At 43.1% G+C, this 21,913-nt stretch overlaps 1 protein-coding gene and 1 long non-coding RNA gene across 4 annotated transcripts in view; one reads left to right on the top strand and one right to left on the bottom strand.

Moving 5' to 3' along the window:
• The window catches only part of LOC309341605 (uncharacterized protein), a 117,287-nt gene extending 103,828 nt beyond the window's left edge, over positions 1-13,459 (bottom strand). For 2 of the 3 annotated variants that reach the window (XR_014156423.1, XM_081861323.1), the window contains exon 1: positions 10,770-11,271. Coding sequence is in view for 1 of the 3 variants with exons in the window: in XM_081861323.1 (XP_081717449.1) it covers positions 10,770-10,855 (86 nt within the window). In the remaining 2 variants the exon portion in view is untranslated. Of the gene's footprint in view, positions 1-10,769; positions 11,445-13,101 lie in introns of those variants that run through there. The other variant, XR_014156422.1, reaches the window with a different exon arrangement.
• On the top strand, positions 6,471-20,845 carry LOC309341637. The gene is made up of 3 exons (XR_014156478.1): positions 6,471-6,962; positions 11,269-11,452; positions 20,631-20,845. It is a non-coding gene; the product is annotated as an uncharacterized lncRNA (long non-coding RNA).
• Positions 20,846-21,913: the final 1,068 nt, after the last annotated feature.

Genomic DNA, 21,913 nt, shown 5'->3' with positions numbered 1-21,913 from the left:
TGTGACCTGGGAAGGATTGGTGGTCCCTGATACACTTTGAGTAGGTCATCAAGGACTCATCATTTTTCAAAAAAACAAAACAAACAAGAGAAAAATAAATAAAAACAAAAACTTTAGAGCTGAAGCATAATATTCAGGAAGAATAAACTCTTTCACAATAGACTGATTATTACTTGTGAATATTTCCCAATGCATGTGATCTGTAGCTAACCACCTACTGTATGTGTGGAGGGGTAGAGAATCCATCACAATAAGCAAGAAGACTAATTTCTTTCATTCTTTTTAGATTTTAGCTGAAAGGCAGCACCACACAGAGGCGCAGCTGCGGAGCTCAAACTTCTGCCTCTTCCTGTTGGGATCCCGATGAGGCAGAACATTAATCTGTATAGCAAACGAATGACTACCATTTACATAATTACATTTAGCCCCAACTTATAACATATTCATAAGCACAAGAGAGAAAGAGAGAAGAATGATGCTTTTGTATAGATCAAAATAACAGATCAGCTTGAGTATGGGGGAGGCAGATCGCCGGAATTCAGAGTTCTTACATTAATCTAAGGCTGAGCTGAATTTTTGTGTGTTTCCACACACACGAAAACCACCAGGTAATCAATATGGGAAAATCATTTTGGGGTAGGGGAAGTTTCTTGCCTTAAAAAAACCCCTTGCCTCGGGAACCAATTTAAGAGGATGGAAAGATGCAACCCTGGAGTGAGCCAGATCAAACTTTGATTGCTTAGGGCCAAAGACACTCAAATCTATGCAACAAATAATATTTGCAAATGCAAATACAATCATACCTCGGAAGTTGAATGCCTTGTGAGTTGAACGTTTTGGCTCCAGAACGACGCAAACCCAGAAGTGAGTGTTCCGGTTTGCGAATATTTTTAGGAACCTGAACATCTAACGCAGCTTCCTGCAGCCAATCGGAAGCCACGCCTTGGTTTCTGAACGTTTTGGAAGTCGAACGGACTTCTGGAACAGATTTCGTTCGACTTCCGAGGAACAACTGTACTGAAAATGCTATGACAGAAAACACTGTAAATAATGACCGCTCCCCACATAAAATGGGGGGTGCCCTTTGCGTGGACGCGCACAGCCCCTGGATCTGGAGTGGCTCCATCAGCATAGGCTTGGCTTCGCCTTCCCTCAGGTGGGATACCTGGAGGTCTCCGCTTACCTCAGTCAGTTGTCCAATCCCGCCTGGGGGAAGCGTTGCCAAGGAGACCAGGCCAGGTAGGGGAGGGACTACCTGCCCACACAATAGAGGGAGGATCTTAGGCCAGAACCAAGGATTTCTTGTTGTTGTTTAGCCATTTAGTCATGTCCGATTCTTCAAGACCCCATGGTCTAGAGCACGCCAGGCACTCCTGTCTTCCACTCCTGCCTTCCCACCATAAGGGAAGGATGTACACAAAGTTTCATCAAAATCTGAGATGGTTGGTGGTAAAACCCTTGGTTTTTGCGTTGATTTGATGTGGAATGACCCCTAAACCATCCAGGGGTCCTTTACCTTTACCATATGCAAACAATTTCCCCCTAGTATAATGCATGTTTGTATCCTATTTCCACACACACACGTGTATGTTTTTTGGGTTGGAGAACCTCATAGCAAAATTTGGAGACAACTGAATTTTGAAGTATATTGGCTTGGGAAGGGGAGATTAGGTAGGTTTGCATCACAATACAAACTAAATGAATTGATTTCCCCGTTTTCTAGTATGTGACATGCTGCAGCAGTCCACTTACTGCTTTTGGGGATAATAACAAAATAACAACTCTAGTGACTAAGTTTTAATCATAGGCTTTTCACATATTCTCCTAAGTGGTTGACTGTATGTAAAATAAGAAAATGTGGTGGTTTGCAAAAGAACAAGACATCCAACATAGTGTTTCTCAGTCCAACGCACTTTGAGAACCTCTAAAAATACTGTATAAGAAGTTCTTATACTGTTTTCTGGTCGTTGCATTGTCACTGGAAAATAGATTTCATCCATAGGAGCTATTACTTACCAAATTCCAACCTATTCAGTCAGGTCCTATTATAACAAGAGCCACCCCCTGTTCTGCTTGATGTGACACATGCCATTTTTATCATTTATATTATATTGTTTAAACTGGAATATGACACGAGCTTCTGAAGTGAAATGATTATTGCTTGGAAATTGCTGAAGTAAACAGGGCAGCGTTTAGCCACCAGAAAATATGAGAAACTATCTGGATTGTAAAATTGTTAATTTTTGACAAGGGGTGGATCCACACACGGGGGGGGGGGGAATGCTATGAATATGTCAGAAATAAAATTGTTATTACGAAAAAAAAACACTATGTAAAAATCACATAGAAATTAATTTTGCTCTTTGGTGCCATCTGGTGTTGCTTGTTTATAATGCATTCAAAGCGTTATTTTTTGACTAATGTAGCTGAGTCCAATGTTCCCTCAGATCTTGAAATACACTACATAATTTGGGGGGGGGGTGTCAAATTTTCTAATGCAGTATGAATAGAAGTTTGCTATCGACTATGATCTTCCCACCCCCACTCAAAAAAATGATGTAGGATAACTGATGTTATCCTGAATCAATGATGTCTGAATTAGTTAAAGAAAAATTAACCCTTGGGATGACCTGGAACCTTCAATGCTACAAGCATGCTCTGTTATTTAGTAAGTAATTTGTATGTTGTTCAGAGTTGGTTTCAACTTTGCAGAGTTCTAAGCTACTTCCAAACAAGTTTGAGGTTGATTTGACCAATTTTCTGCCAATGTTGGGGAAATAGGGACTATTTTGTAAAGTTTATAGACTCAGTATGGCAAGCGGTACACACCTCCTTGCATTCGCTTTGCTAATGAATGGCCAATGCTGATCGATGACCTCCCTCCCTTGCTTAAACTCAGCAAACAAAATACAAACTTGGTTCTGTCAAAGATGTTTACTTCTCACTGTTTCTAATCTTACCTTACAATATACACACACATTTGCATGATTCTAGTGTGTTCCCAGAAAGCTTGTTTTCTATGTGGGCTCAATATATCTAAAAAAATACAATTGAGGGGGGTTTCTTTCATGTTGGGAATTATTCAGTTAATTTTTGCTTGACTGACAGATCTCATTCATTATGGATCCAACTGGTGGAATATCTAGAGATTTCCAATTCTTTGCTGCATATAATTTAGCTGCTGCTACAGACAAGCTTTTGATAGTTTCTAGTGGCACAAGGAAGGAAATATTTTCCAGCTTTGATTTTGCATTTGAGGATCCTTGCATAAAACAACAGCATGATGGATTCTGTTATCCCAGTGTTTTGATTGTGATGCGTGTCTTTGTTTATTTGTTTATTTGTTACCATTCATGTCATCTGTCATGAAAAATCCCAAGGTGGTTTACATGCGAAAAGCATCATCCTAGAAAGAATTCAGGCTGATTTATGATTCCAACATGAACATTCGGCTGTCATCTTCTAGGATAACTATTAACTAATTGGTTTTTCAAAATGGTAAACAAAACTGGGAAGCTGGACGTGATCCAGCAAGAACAACTCTGATTCTTTTTCATTCCTACACTTCAACATCCTCTTAGGTCAGAGACTGGGACCATGAAATCCTCTGGATTTTGTATGACTACAATTCCCACCATCCTTGAGCACTAGGAGAGCCAGCGTGGTATAGTGGTTAAGAGTGGTGCACTCATAATCTGGTGAACCGGGTTCACTTCCCCGCTTCTCCACATGCAGCTGCTGGGTGACCTTGGGCTAGTCACAACTCTCTGAAGTCTCTCAGCCTCACTCACCTCACAGAGTGTTTGTTGTGGGGGAGGAAGGGAAAGGAGATTGTTAGCCGCTTTGAGACTCCTTAGGGTAGTGATAAAGCAGGATATCAAATCCAAAACTCCTCCTCTCCTCCTCCACTAGCCGTGCCAGATGGGAGTGTGAGAGCTGGAATCTCAAAGCATATGCAGTCCACAACTTTACCATCCCTACCATAGATGATGCCCAACCTATGTATTCTTAGTTTTGTTCACCACAGTCTTTTGCTCAGGTGAGAGGTTTGCAGAATCAAAATCCTCGTGTCACATTTTTTTTTGCTAAGAACTCTTTGCTTCTACCTGCTTACTAATACTTAACAGCAACTCTGCAATGTTAGGCCAGACGGAGTGGGGGGAAAGAGAGTGGGGGGAAGATAGTGGTATATCTAGGGTGAGAATTCAGAACTGAAATCAAAGGCTGGGAAGTGAACTCACCAGAGGTGAACCCACTGACAAAAGCCCACCGTCCTGCTCCTCCAACATTGCATTAACTTTTTAAGATTTGGGGTGAAGAGTTGAAATCTAAAGAATTGCAAGTCTGGTCCATATATAATGTCTAAAAAGCCTTCCCAAAGCTTGTCCAGGAAGGCAATGATTTAGTGAGGGGGATAGTGATTTAGCAAGGCCAAGAGACCTTCGGTCTGAAAAAGGCCCCCAAGCCCTGACCTAGATGTTGCTGAGCCAGACCTACAGCTTCTGTTTTGTAGGGGTCAGCTTTGCACTGAGCATAACAACTGGTTTAGTCCTGTGCTGATTTGCAATGACAAACATAAAGAGAGAGGAAATGTAGGCTTTCATTGCGGATTATAGTTATTTAACAAATTATGCACACACAGAAGATAACAATCAAAAACGAGTAACAGGAGAAGCAGCACATTGCAAAAACTAGAAGACAAGAAAGCAAGAGGAGGGATTTCATTTCCGACCTAAAGTCACGATTTGCAAATCTGCATACGTGGGAGATAGGGAGAACATTAATATTATCAGTACAAACCCAACGAGAACTTTCATGCAAAAATAATTGTTTCTGCTCCACTCTCACCTATCCAGTTTGCCCTGTTTGGTTTATAATCATAGTGCAGTTGTTCATGAGGTCAATAAGGAGTAATTTATATAACAGGAAAAAATGGATAGAATTCCTCTTCCCTCCCTCCCTCCCTGTACTGAGCTGAACACAGACTATGAGAGAACTGACAAAGTCCACCGGGAAATATTTTCCCTTATACAAGATTCAGCAACAACCCATAACATCTGGAAGCTTAAAGACATCAAACAAGACATTAAAATCAAAGTAACACACCATGTTTGAACTCTCTCTGCTTCTGAAATTCTATATGCTCAGGAAACCCATCAAAAGAAGAGACAGAAGCCTCATTCCCAGCAAGGTTGTAAACATGTGCCTGGGTTGTATTACCTTAGACTGCATGCATGAGGTCCTGTGACTGAGGTCCACACTGGAAAAAAAAAATCCTACACACAGAAGCAGAGCATGCCAGGGAGCAAGGTGGCTACAACTCCACAAGATCTACACCTCTCTTCCTCTTCCTGGTGCCCTCCAGATGCCCTGTGCTGCAAATCCCATAATCTCTGACTGTGCTAGCTGGGGCTGATTGACATTGCAGTCCAAAACATTTGAAGGTCACCAAGCTAGGGAAGGGTGGTCCGGAGAGTGTTTCTTTAGCAGTGGTCACACAAATATGTCCTTCAAAGAGGCCTGCAGGGCTGCATGGGGTCCTGACATTGCACCCTGACCCCAGTTCACTCCTAGCAGCATTTCCAAGCCCCTCACAACTTTCCCCACAAGGCATGTCCATGTCCCCTTGTCCAGCCATGGAGGTAAGAATACACTTGAGCCTGTAATGGCTCAGCAAAACCACTAGGGAGAGAGGAATCACTCAGAGGAATTCCACCAGCCTTATTGAAACGCTACTGATAATGGAAATGGTTTACTGAATATTTTACTGAATATTTACAAACAAATTGTAAACAGATAAGGATATTGGCAGGATTATTGTAATAACCTGCAGTTTTATAAGAGAGTATATTTAAAGTAGATGAATAAAAGAATAAATTAATTTAGAATATGCAGGAAATGTAAAAAAATAAACTGAAGGAACCGCAGAAAGAGGAGGAAGGAAGGAGTTTTGAAATGTTAGAATGATTGTAAAACTATTGAAATGTATGCAACTGAAAATCATAATAATAACACGTTTCTGAGAACAATTCAAAGTGTTGGTGCTAACCTTTTAAGCCCTAAACGGCCTCAGTCCAGTATATCTGAAGGAGCTTCTCCACCCCCATCGTTCTACCCGGACACTGAGGTCCAGCACCGAGGGCCTTCTGGTGGTTCCCTCACTGCGAGAAGCCAAGTTACAGGGAACCAGGCAGAGGGCCTTCTCGGTAGTGGCGCCCGCCCTGTGGAACGCCCTCCCATCAGATGTCAAAGAGGACAACTACATCTGAAGGCAGCCCTCTTTAGGGAAGCTTTTAATGTTTGATGTATTGTAGTATTTTAATATTTTTTTGGAAGCCGCCCAGAGTGGCTGGGGAAGCCCAGCCAGATGGGCGGGGTATAAATAATAACAATAACAACAACAACAACAATAATAATATGCTACTAATAATTCCTCAGATCTTATACCTCGGAAAGAACCTTCCAGTTCACTGGCATTGTCCCTTGATATGAATTGTGTGACAACTCAGTTACAGGCAGCCCATTTTCAGAGAAGGGGACTGTGGCGTTCGTACGGAGCCCCCGGTCGTCTCGCGGACTATTGACCCATACACCACTAATCCGCTGCCTCCAACCAGGTCCTCCCTGGTAAATCACTTAGTCTCAGTCAGGTTCTTAAGTTAACAAAGAAGAGTGTAGTTTATTGCAAATACAAATAAACTTTAACTGCATTCAAAACATTGTTACGCTTTACCTTCTTGGTCTTATTTTATCCTGTCTCTAACTCTTCTACTTCCCCTCACACAAGAACCTACTGCACTAACTGTCTCTCTATTTCCAACTGTCTGCCAACTGCTTTCCCAACTGCCTTTCCCAACCAACCAACCAACCAACCAACCAACCAACCAACCAACCAACTAAAACCAGCAAACTACCCACTAACTAGCTAACTCAAACCTCAGGCTAAGCCCTTTTATAAACAGGTAGGCTCCACCTCTGGCTTTTCTATTGGTCTACCTATTAACCCTTTCTCTCCCCCAATACAGACATTTTCAAAAGAACGGGCAAACACCACAGGGACGAAGGACTTGCCTCCACCACACTGGTATTCCAAAATCCTGTCCTTTACTATATCCTAAGGGAGTGAATGGCTGTCATACATTAATGTAGACAAAAGTTATGTGGTGCACAAGATCAGAGAGAGAGAAGCAGCTCTAGAGGGATTTTATTTTATTTGTTTAGAGCTTGCTGGTGAAAGCTAGAGGGCTTACTATGCATCCAGGGCACAAGACGTGTGCTTCTTTGCATATTGCCTTCTCTCCATCTGAAAGCATAATATTACAGAATACCCACAAGTCCTTGGTAGAAAGGAAACTGACTACTTAAAGCTGCCCAGGGACTTCCACTGCTCAAGGGAGTGTGAAACAGTACATTTCACTCTCTGACCACAATACCCTTTGGCAAACGGTTCCTAGGGCTTGATGAGAAATGACCAACATCTAGATGCATTGCAATCCGAACAGCGAAGTGTGATTTTCACAGGGACTGTATAAAGGCTAAGTACAAGCATGCCTAACATTTTCCACATGGCCAACAGGCCACAGAAAAAGAAGCTTGGAATATCCAGTATTTTTCTGCATGCTGTCCTGCGTGGCGGATATAAATGCTGACGTATGTATTTTGACTCCTTCAAAAATATGTAGCATAATTCCAAGCACATATAATCATAGAATTGTTGAGTTGCAAGGCACCCTAAGGATCATCTTGCCCAACCCCCTGCAATTCAGGGTCTGCATTTGTCCTATATGGGGATCAAACCTGCCACCTTGGTGTTATCAGCACCATGCTCTAAGTGAAGGCCCTGTAACTCCCAACCCCATGCTCTCCACAATCACATCGCCCAACCCCACTCTTTTGTCCCTTTCTGTCATAAGTCTCATACACTTCTCTCACCACACAGTTGTCCTAATTCTCAACTCCACTCTAATGGCAAGTCCTACAATGACCCCTCAGGTTGCTTTCATCTGCCTGCTCTTTGTCTTCTCTCTCGCATGCCTCTAGGGGCAGACTTTGGTCTTTCAATTCTCAGTGGCACCCTGTGCAAGGCCAAAATTTGGTGCCCCCAACTTGTCATCTTCTGTTCTGCTCAAGTCACTATATCATAGCTGTGATGAAGCCCTGTGACACTCCCTAGGCTTGATGCCGAGTGCAGTGGAACTTGCGTGATGAAGCCCTAGGCCCTGCAGTTGCCTTAGATAATAAACACATGGACATGAATATATTAGGTCAATGGGATAAAATAGGCCGCAACTTTATTGGTTACAGATGTGAGCGGTTTAATAATGTTTTTGGGTGGCATGCATATTTGTGGTATGACAAGGTCAAAGCACATAAAGCGTTTAAAAACCATATTGTCAGGAAAGCACTGTTTAATGTCTGGATAAGATATAAGGATTTGTTTGAAAACAAAACTCCAAGGTGGTTGTCACCAATGGAAGCGAAGGCTCAGAAAAAGCTCAATATGGAGGCCAAATGGCCGAAATATTGGGAAATTTTGGAACAAGAGGGAGATAGATTAAAACTGCAGAGTTTTGAAAAAACTAAAAAACAAAGTGCGAGATTGGCTTCATTATTACCAAATAATGGAGGTTTACAATTTGGACAAGAAAATTGGCTTCCAGGTGGAAAAATCAAAATTGGAAATAGAACTGTTAGATCCCAAAACTAAGAACTTGTCAAGAATGTATAACTTGCTGTTGAAATGGGGCACTCAGGATGAAACGGTAAAATCGGTTATGATTAAATGGGCACAAGATGTTGGACATAATATTATGATGGCTGACTGGGAACAGTTATGGACCACAGGTATGAAGTTTACGGCATGTAATGCCTTAAGAGAGAATATAATGAAAATGATCTATAGGTGGTACATGACACCAGTGAAGCTTGCAAAAATTTATCATTTGCCTGAAAATAAATGTTGGAAATGCAAAGAGACTGAAGGTACATTCTTTCACCTTTGGTGGACATGCCCAAGAATTAAGACTTTCTGGGAGATGATCTATAACGAAATGAAAAAGCTATTTAAATATACCTTTCTGAAGAAACCAGAGGCCTTTCTCCTGGGCATGGTCGGCCAATTGGTGTTAAAGAAGGATAGAACTTTCTTTATGTATGCCACAACAGCAGCAAGAATACTTATTGCAAAGTACTGGAAGACACAAGATTTACCCACCCGGGAAGAATGGCAGATGAAGGTGATGGACTACACGGAACTGGCGGAAATGACTGGCAGAATCCGAGACCAGGGAGAAGAGTCGGTGGAAGAAGATTGGAAAAAATTTAAAGTTTATCTACAGAAACATTGTAAAATTAAGGAATGTTAGAAGGATGTTGGAATGAAGCTATGTGGTTTTAGCAGAAATGTTATAAAGGATTAAGTAAAAATGGATTGGTAATTAGTGAAAGAGGAGAATGTTAAATTATAGTATATTAAGATAATTTTTTAGGATAAAAACAAAGATGGAAAGGATTTGCTGAAATATCTAATTGAACTAGAATACAAAAAAGGGAGGTGTGAGGAGGTCAAGGAAATAAGCAAAGGAAAGAAAGTTATATAAAGGTTGGATTTGTGGTTTTTTGTTTGTTTGTTTGTTTTTGTGCTTTGTTTGTTTAACTTTTTCTACTTTTCTTTCTGTAACCTTCAAAACTTTAATAAAATCGGACTGATAAAATGTAAAGGGTTAAGAAATAGAGAAGTATAGTTGGAAATATTTAAGTTTAGAAAATCATGAAGGAAATTAAATTTTGAAAAGGAATGAAGGATTGCTAAAAATTTTGGACACAGGGGTGCAGTGAAGGGGAGGCATGGGGAAGTCATGTATTGTTTGTTTGTTTGTTTAATTTTGTGTTTTTTTGTTTTATGAAAATTAATAAAAATTATTTAAAAACAAAAACAAAACTTTAATAAAATCTATTATAATAAAAAAAAACAGATGTGAGCGGTTTAGCTTAGGCATTGCATGAAACCAGACTATATCCTGACTCCTGCAGGGAGTCTCACTAAGGGTAGGGGGAGCCCTATGAAATAAGTTAAATCAGGGCACCCCCAGGGTCCCTGATGAGGTCATGGCATGGCCCCAGCCCATGCCCAGGCTTCAGTCAGGATCCACACCTCCAGATCCCATTAACAGGATACCCTTATTGAGGAGGGGCAGGCGGAGGCTACAACCTTCCCTCCCATAAACAAAGGCTTACCCAATGCCTAACCTTACAAAGTTGTGACAATTGCTACAAGTTAGGTGAAAACCAAATGGCTGGTACCTATTTGCCAACTGGAAAAATTCCTGCCTGGCCCCAACAATATGGCGGCCGACATTAGTCCTTAGCAAGGCCAAAATCATAGGAACACATAAAAAGAGGGAGGGTGGGCTGGGAGATCCGGCGAGGAGGTGAAAGGAGGATGCCCCCCAGCCACACCGCTGTTTAAACGGCAAGTGGCCACCCCCCCGGCTGCACCAATTAGTCAGCCAGGGACATGACACAGCCAGGAATTCCTATGACGTGGCTGGCATACCTCTGCCCTCTATCTGAGTCACTGGGAAGTCCCGCATGCCCCGCCGCAACACCGCCCACTGGGGAAGGTGAGTGGACCTGTCACAATGCCCTGAATCTGTCTCTGATGCCTTCATAGTCTTTGTTTACATGTGCTGGAAATGGAGTGAAACAACACGTCTATGGTGGGGATGGATAGAATTGAGTGTGCTGGCTCTGCCCGCTATTCTCCTTACCCTGGGTGGTTATCTGAAGCAGGGAGCCTGCTTCTTCTCATGGAGGCTCCCTTCTCAGTGTAGAACCCTAGACATGTGGTTGCCATAACAGTCAAAAGAAGAGTGATATTTATGAAAATCTGCCCGGTTACAGTCCTCCTCAGGGTTGCGCTGTACAGTTTGGGTTTCTTGTCTCTTTGGATGATGAAATTGTATTAGGGGAAGCAAGAGTTGTGTTGTCTTTCCCCAGCTTTCAAGTGCCAAGCTCACTATGAATACTTAATAAGTAATCAGTGCAAGTAAAGTGAGCAAGCTGGAGATCCGGGGATAACTTGCTTTTTACTTATTGCATGTGGCTTTGGCAGGCTTAGAGGTTATATTAAACTGCCCCAGTTTTTGCTGGAGAGGATTTCTAATAATAAAAAAGTCAACACTTTTTAATAAGTTATAAACGCAAGAAGCAATGTTCCAGGAGAGGGGTGTAAGGAGCTTATCCATCTCTCTCCTTTGGCTTGCACAGTTTGCTGAGAGGATGCCTCCGCTGGGGAAATGGAAGTTGGCAAGTGGACAGCATCCCATCGGATGATTGGTGGAGGATTGAGTCAAATGCAAAGGCAAGAGATGGGTGACGGACTGGCTTAGAGAAATTGTGAGGGCATGAGAGGAAGGCTCCTTTCACTCGGATCAATCGTCCACCTGTAGGGGTAAAGAAATCTCTAAGTTTTGGTTTTTCATTTTTGCAACCTTAAATTTGGTTCTCCACATTTCCACACCAGTTTTTTTGGGGGGGAGGAATTGCATCTGCACGAAAATCCATCACCCTCATATTCATGTTTGTATGTGATTTTGCCTAATATGCACATCTTGCAAAGGACTTTCCCTAATATAATGCATGTCAATGGTTGTTTTTTAAAAATCAATATATACATTTTTATGCACCTTAAACCTAGTATGTGCCTTTTTTCTTTTACATATTGCTTGGCTGGAGAATTGCATTGCGAAATTTGAAGAAATGTGCATTTTGATGGATAGCTGTCCTTTGTGTACGTATTGTTTCAGAAAGTGCTATTTAGGTATATTTGACTTTAAATGTGACTGATCCCAACTCCTCAATATCTACCCGGAGGTCCTCCAGTGGATTTTGTTAAGGATGAATTTAATTCAGTGCCTGCCCTTTCCATCCTTCCATGAAGAAACCACCCAAGCAAATTATGTTTGCCAATTGGTTTCATACCTTCTGCCAAAAAGCACTTCAGCAGTCATTCAGGGATCTATGCCAGGTGCTTTTTCTTAGCTTTGCTTGTCCACCTTAGTGAATTCATCCATAGCAAATGAACAGCAATTGATGGAAAGATCAATTGGAGTAGGAGGGATACTCTTGTTAGAGTAATTCTCTAATGTCACATTGTGCAGTCCTTCAGAATATTGCCTCCATTGTAGAAATGATTCATTCGCATTCAGTACTGGGCCAGCATCTCTTCCACTCACCTTTGCTTCTTCCTGTTTGTTTGTTTTTTAATGCTTGATCCTTTTTATCTTTCACTTTATTTAGCCAATTTCTTTAAATCACTTTTATAACAGCATACAAGCGTGTAAAAAGGAAACGGCAACATAAAATGAATTAAAACATAAACATGAAAACTCACTGACTCAGAAATTCCCACAAAATTATACGGAAGGTGTGAGGGATTTATGCCATTTGGTTATACAATGACCCCAGCAAGGGGAGAATTTATGGCACTACAGATCTTGTAAAAGTTCTGGGCTCAAATTTCCTCTCTGGGAGAAATGAAATCAAGAGGACCTTGGAAAAGGCAGGGGGTGGGTGGAATAGTGTGAGGGCAAGCTGCTTCAACAATACCTTTTCCTCATCCCATGTTTCATCACCCAAAATGCTTCCTCAGCCGTTCTGTAATGGAGCACAGTAACTACATCAGCTTTGCCCTTCACACTGTTGTTCCTGTTGTTCTGTACAAGTTGGAAAATGATGGTGTGGGGAGTCTTTCAGGGTTCTTAAATGTGAGGGAGGTCTCCTTGAGTATAGAAGACTCCCCACTTCACACAAGTCCACTCACCCTCTCTGGTGCGTGCAACTGCGGGCTGGCATTACCCCATGCGCCGTGATCTGACATAGGAAGTCCCAGGGACTGTTTCCCAAGCAGCAAAGAAAGCCTTTGGGCTGAGCTTGCTTTCTGGATAATTGGCTAATCAGTGAATCACAAACAAGCATGGGCCACCAGGTGTGTGTGTGCTTAGCCCGCCCCTCCAGTATATTACATATACTGTATATATTGTTGCAGAGGGGAGTGACTAAAAATCAATCCTCCTGTCAGGGAACTACCTCCTCACTCACCCAGTGTAAGATATTCCACCTTCTCCTTCTTTAGCAGAGTTTGTCTTCTCATGCAGTGAAGTAAGCAGCTCACGTATATCTTTGAAACAAAGCTTTAATAGTGGAAAAACGTAACATGGTTACATACTGACAGAGAGAAACGAAACATCTTGAGGCAGGTGACAGTTAGCCTCTTAACTGACAAGCTGAAGGGAGGGGCCAGTTCTAGAATACAGCATAAAAGCCCCGCCCCCTAGTGGCCAGGTATTCTATCAATCAAATTAGGCATCAATGCTTTGCCTACACATATTAAATATACATAGGCATGTGGCTTGCTCTGCAGCCAATTTTTTTGTTGGACCTCCCACACTCCCACCCTTTATATATTGCATTTGTTGTCAATAAAGTTGCGGCTTGATTTCACCCAAATATTGGTTGTCAAGTCTCTTTGCCTTGGTATTAGGGTGGATCGAAGAGTAGGGGGAGATGCCTGGCCTCGCAATTGCCCTCCAACTGTGGAAGGTGAACTGGGGCAGGGGCAGTGCTAGCACTGGTCTCTGCTGTCCCAAATCTTTTATATATATATATATATATATATATATATATATATATATATATATATATAATTTATTCAAATTTTGAAAATTACAAAAAGAAACAATAAAAAAGAAAAATAACAAAGACATAAAAAATACAAGCAGACAATTTAAAAAAACAAATCAGACCTTTACATAGCTTTCTTTCCTTTACTTATTTCCTTGGCCTCCTCACACCTCCCTTTTTTGTATTCTAGTTCAGTTAGATGTTTCAGCAAATCCTTTCCAGCTTTGTTTTTATCCTAATAATTTATCTTAGTATACTGTAATTCTTGTCTTTCACCAATTAATAAATCAATTTTAACCTAATCCTTTATATCATTTCTGCTAAAACCACATTACTTCATTCTAACAACCTTCTAACATTCCTTAATTTTATAATGTTTCTGTAAATAAACTTTGATTTTTTTCCAATCTTCTTCCACCAACTCTTCACCTTGGTCTCGGATTCTGCCAGTCATTTCCGCCAGTTCCATATAGTCCATCACTTTCATCTGCCATTCTTCCCGGGTGGGTAAATCTTGTGTCTTCCAATACTTCGCGATGAGTATTCTTGCTGCTGTTGTTGCATACATAAAAAAAGTTCTGTCCTTCTTTGGCACCAATTGGCCGACCATGCCCAGGAGAAAGGCCTCTGGTTTCTTCTGAAAGGTATATTTAAATACCTTTTTCATTTCATTATAGATCATCTCCCAGAAAGTCTTAATCCTTGGGCATGTCCACCAATCTGCTGTCCCAAATCTGTCCACTTTACTTCCTCATTTTTCCCTGTCTTCTTGTTCTCCACCTCAATTTGGAAATGAAAATGATGAAATCCCTCAGCATTGCAGCTCAAAGTTCTCCTAATGTACACATTTTTGTATGCTATTTCCCCTAGTATGAATGTTTTTGAAAATTAATGTTCTTTAATAGAATGCATTTTTGCATGTTATTTTCACTAAGATGTGCATTTCAATGCACTCTTTCCCCTAATATAAGCATTTCTGAACACAGGATGTGGCTGGAGAACTGTGCTGCAAATTTGGAGATGTGCAAATTGTGCGTTTCAGTTTGTGTATTGTCTTGTAAAGTTTGAATTAAACAGAATCACCTTTAAATGAGAAGTGAACTGAATTTCTCCACCTATCCCTACAACTGCTGCTCTCCCTTGACTGTTAATGTACACAGAAAAACCAGGAGAAAGTTCATGTTCCCAGGATTCTGTCAGCTCTTCTGGACCTCTTCCCAAGTTCCTTTTGACCCTGAGACATGTTCACCATCATCTCATTTTCATACGTAGTAGGGGCATTCACATGTTAAATTTAATGAGAGTGCAATCTGTAAACTATCTAGCAGAGCTGTGCACTCCCAGAGTTATTCAAATGTAACTTTCAGTGAGTGAAAAAAAACTCTGTGGATGGATCTTCTGGGCTGAATTGGGGGTGCTTATAGTCATTTGAACGGGACGTGGGTGGTGCTGTGGGTTAAACCACAGAGCCTAGGGCTTGCTGATCAGAAGGTTGGTGGTTCAAATCCCCGCGACGGGGTGAGCTCCTGTTGCTCGGTCCCTGCTCCTGCCAACCTAGCAGTTCTAAAGCACCTCAAAGTGCAAGTAGATAAATTTGTACCGTTCCAGTGGGAAATTAAATGGCGTTTCCATGCACTGCTCTGGTTCACCAGAAGCGGCTTAGTCATGCTGGCCACATGACCCAGAAGCTGTATGCCGGCTCCCTCCGCCAATAAAGCGAGAGGAGCGCCACAACCCCAGAGTCGGCCACGACTGGACCTAATGGTCAGGGGTCCCTTTACCTTTACCTATATTCATTTGAAGTGGGCTTTATTTTACTTTTTAAACCGCTGTCTTCTGAGCCATTCCTCACACACCCTTGATCATTAGCACTTCCTTTTTCTTCCCTTGGCTTCTCGCTCTATCATTTACCCACCTGAAAACAACCTACCTGCCAAATAACAATGTGTTTTAAAAAAGAAGACACCTTAGCATGTGTTGGTTGGCTTGTATTATTAAATTTTGCATCTGGCAAATAGATGTGAAATCTACCCAGGAAGGCTATTTTTTTCCTTGCAATTAACATCCAACGACTATTTAGCACAAAATATATGTTTGAATTCCATAAAATCTCATTCAGGTAAATGTCTTATCTGTCAGACAGAGGGAAAGACAGAGAAACCACTCGGGGCTGGCTGTTGCAAGGCGCGGGGGAGGGGGGATCAATTTTGCTCAATAGGAAATACAGAAACTGTACTGTATATTTCAAAACTGTAACCAGGGAGCAGTGGCTCCAAGCCTCCAAACGATGGTAGTTTTTGCAGAGATTTTGAGCTTTGCAATTTAGTGATGAATACGTCAAAGAACAGCTCTTTCAACTTTGCTGTGAAACTTCCTCCATGAAGTTCACTCAAATAAAGGCATAGATGGCTTCAGAAAGGAGGCAAGTCTACAGCACCCTCAACTGATACCCACAGGTGTCCTACCGACCTCCCCGCTGCACCAAGGATTCCCTGCCCGAGCTGCTTCAGGTCGTGGCGGATGTTCTCCTGGAGACACCCAGCTTGGTTGTCCTAAGGGATTTTAACATCCATGCCGACACGACCTTACAAGGGGCCGCTCGGGACTTCGTGGAAAGCATGGCCTCCATGGGGCTGTCCCTGAATAAGTCTGGCCCAACCCATAGTCGCGGACATGCCTTGGACCTGGTGTTTACCTCTATGGATGTTGGTGATCTGACACTAACTAAAAGCGAAACGAAAGAAGTGCCATGGTCAGATCACTTCCTGGTGCAACTGGACTTCTCTGCGACCCATCCCCTCTGCAGGGAGGTGGGACCAATTTGGATGGTCCGCCCCCACCACTTAATGGATCCAAATGGTTTCCAGAGAGTGGTAGGGGATGCTTTATCCCATGTTGATGGCCTTTCAGCTGATTCCCTGGTGGCCCGCTGGAATGTGGAGTTAACCAGGGCTATTGACTGTTTGGCTCCGAAGCGCCCTCTCCGATTGCATGGAGCCCGGACAGCCCCGTGGTTTTCCATGGATCTGAGGGCAATGAAACAATCGTTGAGACGGCTAGAGCGCCGGTGGCGGATAACTCATTCCGAATCTGACCGGACACAGGTTAGAGCTCAACGTCGAGCCTACCAAGTGGCGATAGCGACGGCGAAGAAGAATTTCTTCACCGCCTCTATTGCATCTGCAGAAAACAGCAGCAGGAGACTTTTTCAGGTGGTTCACAATTTAGCGGAACCACCTGCAACATCGGGGCCCAGTATGGGCCACATGTTCTCCTGCAATGATTTTGCAAAGTTTTTTGCAGATAAAATCGCTCAGATTCGGGAAGAAGTAGACTCCACCGTGGGAGCAGGACCGGGGTGGGAGAGTGCTAGAGTTCTGTCTGGTCAAGTTGAGTGGGATCAATTCCAATCTGTTACCTCCGAGGATGTGGACAGGCTGCTTGGACGAGTGAAACCAACCACCTGTCTCCTGGATCCTTGCCCATCCTGGCTTATAAAAGCTAGCCGGGAAGGACTGGGTGATGGGCTTCGTGGGGTGGTGAACGCTTCCCTCCGTGAGGGAGCCTTCCCAGACCCGCTGAAAGAGGCGGTTATTAAACCGCTTCTTAAAAAACCATCTTTAGATGCGGCCACGATGGCCAACTATCGCCCAGTCTCAAATCTTCCATTCTTGGGCAAGGTGATTGAGTGAGCGGTTGCCGAACAACTCCAGGCACGCCTGGAAGAAGCGGACCATTTGGATCCCTTCCAGTCAGGATTCAGGCCTCATCATGGGACTGAAACTGCCTTGGTCGCACTGGTTGATGATCTCCGGCGGGCTAGGGACAAAGGTGAGAGCTGTTTCCTAGTTCTGCTGGATCTCTCAGCGGCGTTTGATACCATCGACCATAACATCCTTCTGGACCGTCTAGAGGGGTTGGGAGCTGGGGGCACTGTCATACAGTGGTTCCGCTCCTTCCTCCTGGGCCGTGTTCAGAAAGTGGTGGTGGGGGATGAGTGTTCAGACCCCTGGGCTCTCACTTGTGGGGTGCCTCAGGGTTCTGTCCTCTCCCCCATGCTTTTCAACATTTACATGCAGCCGCTGGGAGAGATCATCAGGAGGTTTGGGCTGGGTGTTCATCAGTATGCGGATGATACCCAGCTCTACCTCTCTTTTAAATCAGAACCAGTGAAGGCAGTGAAGGTCCTGTGTGAGTGCCTGGAGGCGGTTGGAGGATGGATGGCAGCTAGCGGATTGAGGTTGAATCCTGACAAGACAGAAGTACTGTTTTGGGGGGACAGGAGGCAGGCAGGTGTGGAGGATTCCCTGGTCCTGAATGGGGTAACTGTACCACTGAAGGACCAGGTGCGCAGCCTGGGAGTCATTTTGGACTCACAGCTGTCCATGGAAGCACAGGTCAAATCTGTGTCCAGGGCAGCTGTTTACCAGCTCCATCTGGTACGTAGGCTGAGACCCTATCTGCCTGCGGACTGTCTCGCCAGAGTGGTGCATGCTCTGGTTATCTCCCGCTTGGACTAATGCAATGCGCTCTACGTGGGGCTACCTTTGAAGGTGACCCGGAAACTACAACTAATCCAGAATGCGGCAGCTAGACTGGTGACTGGGAGCGGCCGCCGAGACCATATAACACCGGTCTTGAAAGACCTACATTGGCTCCCAGTACGTTTCCGAGCACAATTCAAAGTGTTGGTGCTGACCTTTAAAGCCCTAAACGGCCTCGGTCCAGTATACCTGAAGGAGCGTCTCCACCCCCATCATTCTGCCCGGACACTGAGGTCCAGCTCCGAGGGCCTTCTGGCGGTTCCCTCATTGCGAGAAGCAAAGCTACAGGGAACCAGGCAGAGGGCCTTCTCGGTAGTGGCCCCCGCCCTGTGGAACGCCCTTCCAGCAGATGTCAAAGCAATAAACAACTACCTGACATTCAGAAGACATCTTAAGGCAGCCCTGTTCAGGGAAGTTTTTAACATGTGATATTTTACTGTATTTTTTGTTTTTATGGAAGCCGCCCAGAGTGGCTGGGGAGGCCCAGCCAGATGGGCGGGGTATAAATAATAAATTATTATTATTATTATTATTATTATTATTATTATTATTATTATTATTATTACAAAGGCGGCGGCGGCAGCAGCAGCAGCAGCAGCAGTGGCAAGAACAAGAGGGAAGATTAACACAAGGTTACCAGACGTCCCCGTTTCCCGGGGTACAGTCCCCGGATTTACAAATCAGCCCCCATACAAAATCCATTGAAGTTGAAAAGTTTCCCTGGATTCATTGAAAAAAAATCTGGTAACCTTAGATTAACACCTCTCTCTCTCCCCCTGCCCTCACACCACAGTATCTCTTAGCTGCCCAACTACTGTGTTTAATTGCATTTTATTCTTGTATTTTTACAATAAGTTGCAAGCTACCTTAGGGATCATTTGATTGAGAGATGTAATTATTTAAAATAAATAAGCATCCCTAGCCATAGGGCTGCCACCTTTCACTTGGCCAATCATCGGCAATTCAGAAACTTTTTGCATCAGTAAGAAAAGAATGAAAACTTCTGGCAGCCATGTATCAATATAATCTTGTAACTTTAAAAAACAAACAAAAAACCAACCATTTAAATATACGGTTGGAAAACAAGTCACTGGGGCCAACACAGCAATTTCTGAGTAAGCAAACAAAATAATGTCACACATTATATTTCTTCAGTCCACTGTTTTAATACTGTACTAGCTATTCTTTGCTGCTGCCTAATCCTTAAGAGGATCAATGAAAATGCCAAGTCAGGGTTCCAGAGGAGCTGGAGCATAGATTTAGAAAGAGGAATACAAGAGGAATACACAGGCCAACTGGCACAGGATACTTTGAGTGTAACAGGGCAGCCCCCTCAAAATCAGAATCTGGTTACAGCCTGCCCGCCAGGTCAGGAGGAAACCAATGAGCTGACTGAGTAGAAAGCGCTCTCTCTCTCTCTCTCTCTCTCTCTCTCTCTCTCTCTCTCTCTCTCTGTGTGTGTGTGTGTGTGTAGAGAGAGAGTCATGTTGTGACTGTGGAAAATGATGCCACAACTTCACAATTGGAACTACCCCAGATCTCCTCACAGCCTCTGTCCACACAAAAAACAAAAACAAAAAAATGTGTTGTAGTAATGCCTTTACTTACACCACATCCATTGTCATTTAAACAGCTTTCTCATATCCTCCTTTGGTGGGGCTTCACACTGATAACACTGCTTCCTGATGTTGTGTTAGTCCATTGCAGCAAACATAAAAAAAACACAAAACCCTTAAATGTGATTAAATGCAAAGGTGTGTGTTAAGAGTATAAGAATTTTTTGTTTGGTTTTTAAGGAACAGGTTTCCTCGCCAACTCCCTCCCCACAATGTTTTAAGGAGAGCACACACATTAGTTGCTTTTAGCAGTAGTAATGACCTGCAATTCATGTTAAAATAACAAAGGTTTTCATCATAAATAACCCATCAATCCCTTGGCAACCGCCCCATGAATTTTTCATGAGCTTGTCCCTTCCATTTTCACTGTTGACTCTAATCTATTTATTCTACAATATCGTTAGCATTTTCTGCCTTTGTTTCTCCCCACCCTTCCACTGCATCAATGAACATTTTTTATGTTCCCAGGTGACATTTAAGTTTCTTTGCCCCACTCCCTCAGCACTGCCACAGCGGCACACTTTTTACCTAGTTAACAAGCACAGCACTCTAAAAATTAAACTTGGCAACACTTCTTGGGGTCCAACAGCTTTCTAAATCACTGCAGACACCTGCCGCAGGGAAAATATTAGAGACTGTTCTCCCTATAATAAAACAGCTTCACAGTGCCACATCATTTAAGGGAACTACTCACCCATTTTCACCCCTCGTACAATTGTGCCAAGAAAACACAGCTTCCTCTGCTAATGGTTCAATAGTGATGCCACATTCGTTTGCTTGATTCCAGCCTGTTGGACCAGCTGTGGGGAAATATTGCTGCAGCAAGGAGGCGGCGACACCTTGGGCAATGGCTGTACTTCAGAAAAGTCAAATCAAATGCCAGAGATGAGAGCTAGAAGGCGAACATCAACCTTGCTAGTTGCTATGCACACGCTTTAAAGCATAAAGTGAAATTGATATGCAACAAAACCTCCAATGAAAAAAATTCCCATTAACTCTAAATCGTGTGTGTGTGTGTGTGTGTGTGTGTGTGTATGAACTCCAGAGGCCCAATATTTCCACCCTAATGGATGACTTTACACAGCTAAAGGGCTCGATTTGAATCAGGGATCAGAAATGTATTACCCAGAGAAGTTCATTTGAACCACACTGTTCTTCTTGACAGATGTTACTAAAGTGAGTGGCATGGGATTCAGATATGCAAATGTAGCCCCCATGTTATTCCAGTAATATATGAATCACCCCATAGCCTCCTTGTGGACTGCCGTCAGTGGGGTGGGTGGTCCATGCAACAAGCCGTTTGATATATCCCATCTTGCCGTTTGATATATCCCATCTTGCCATGATGACCACATTTTCTGCAGCTACAGCAGTGGTGCTCTAAATGTTCCCACAGGAAACATATAAAGTCTGAGGGGTGTGTGTACTTTTCTCAATATATGGGGCCACCATATGGGTTGGCTGCAGCTCTGGGCAATATCCAATCCAGCATATGTTTCAACACAACCATCTACCCTTTGCAACATATGCTTTTGTGGTGGGGCATTGTGGTGAATTGCAGCAGCATAGACCTCATAGCTCCTAGCCCTAATGGTTATATAATACCTCTTATACTAGACGGGGAACATAGGCATCATGGCCAGGAGGCGTTGATGGCCTTGCCCTCCATGATTTTGTCTAGTCCTCTTTTAAGGACATCTAAGTTGGTGGACATCACTACTTCTTGAGGGAGTGGATTTCATCATTTCATGGCCAAATGAGAGCTACCACCGACAGAAACATCACCATCACTATTGGTGGACTTTTTTGTATGCATTGTGGGACCTTCTGTGGTGGACAGGGCCTTCCCACCAGCAGGGCACTTTTTGGTTGGTGGAGAGGCAACCTATTCAATCCTATCTCCCTCCAGCTAGCAGTTCTGAAGGCCTGGGATTGCTCCATATATACTGTATCCAGAATCTGAAAGTTGCACCAAATTGTGGCTTTATAAATATGCAAGTTTTTAACATGTGAGTTTAATTGATTAATTAATAAATTACTGAGTTAGAGTCAGGTGATTGATCAACCAAC

The sequence above is a fragment of the Podarcis erhardii genome (assembly GCF_964252035.2).
Source record: "Podarcis erhardii genome assembly, chromosome: 5".
Lineage (NCBI taxonomy): Eukaryota > Metazoa > Chordata > Lepidosauria > Squamata > Lacertidae > Podarcis > Podarcis erhardii.
The sequence above is the reverse complement of the archived record's forward strand: the minus strand, read 5'-3'. Positions and strand labels throughout refer to the sequence as shown.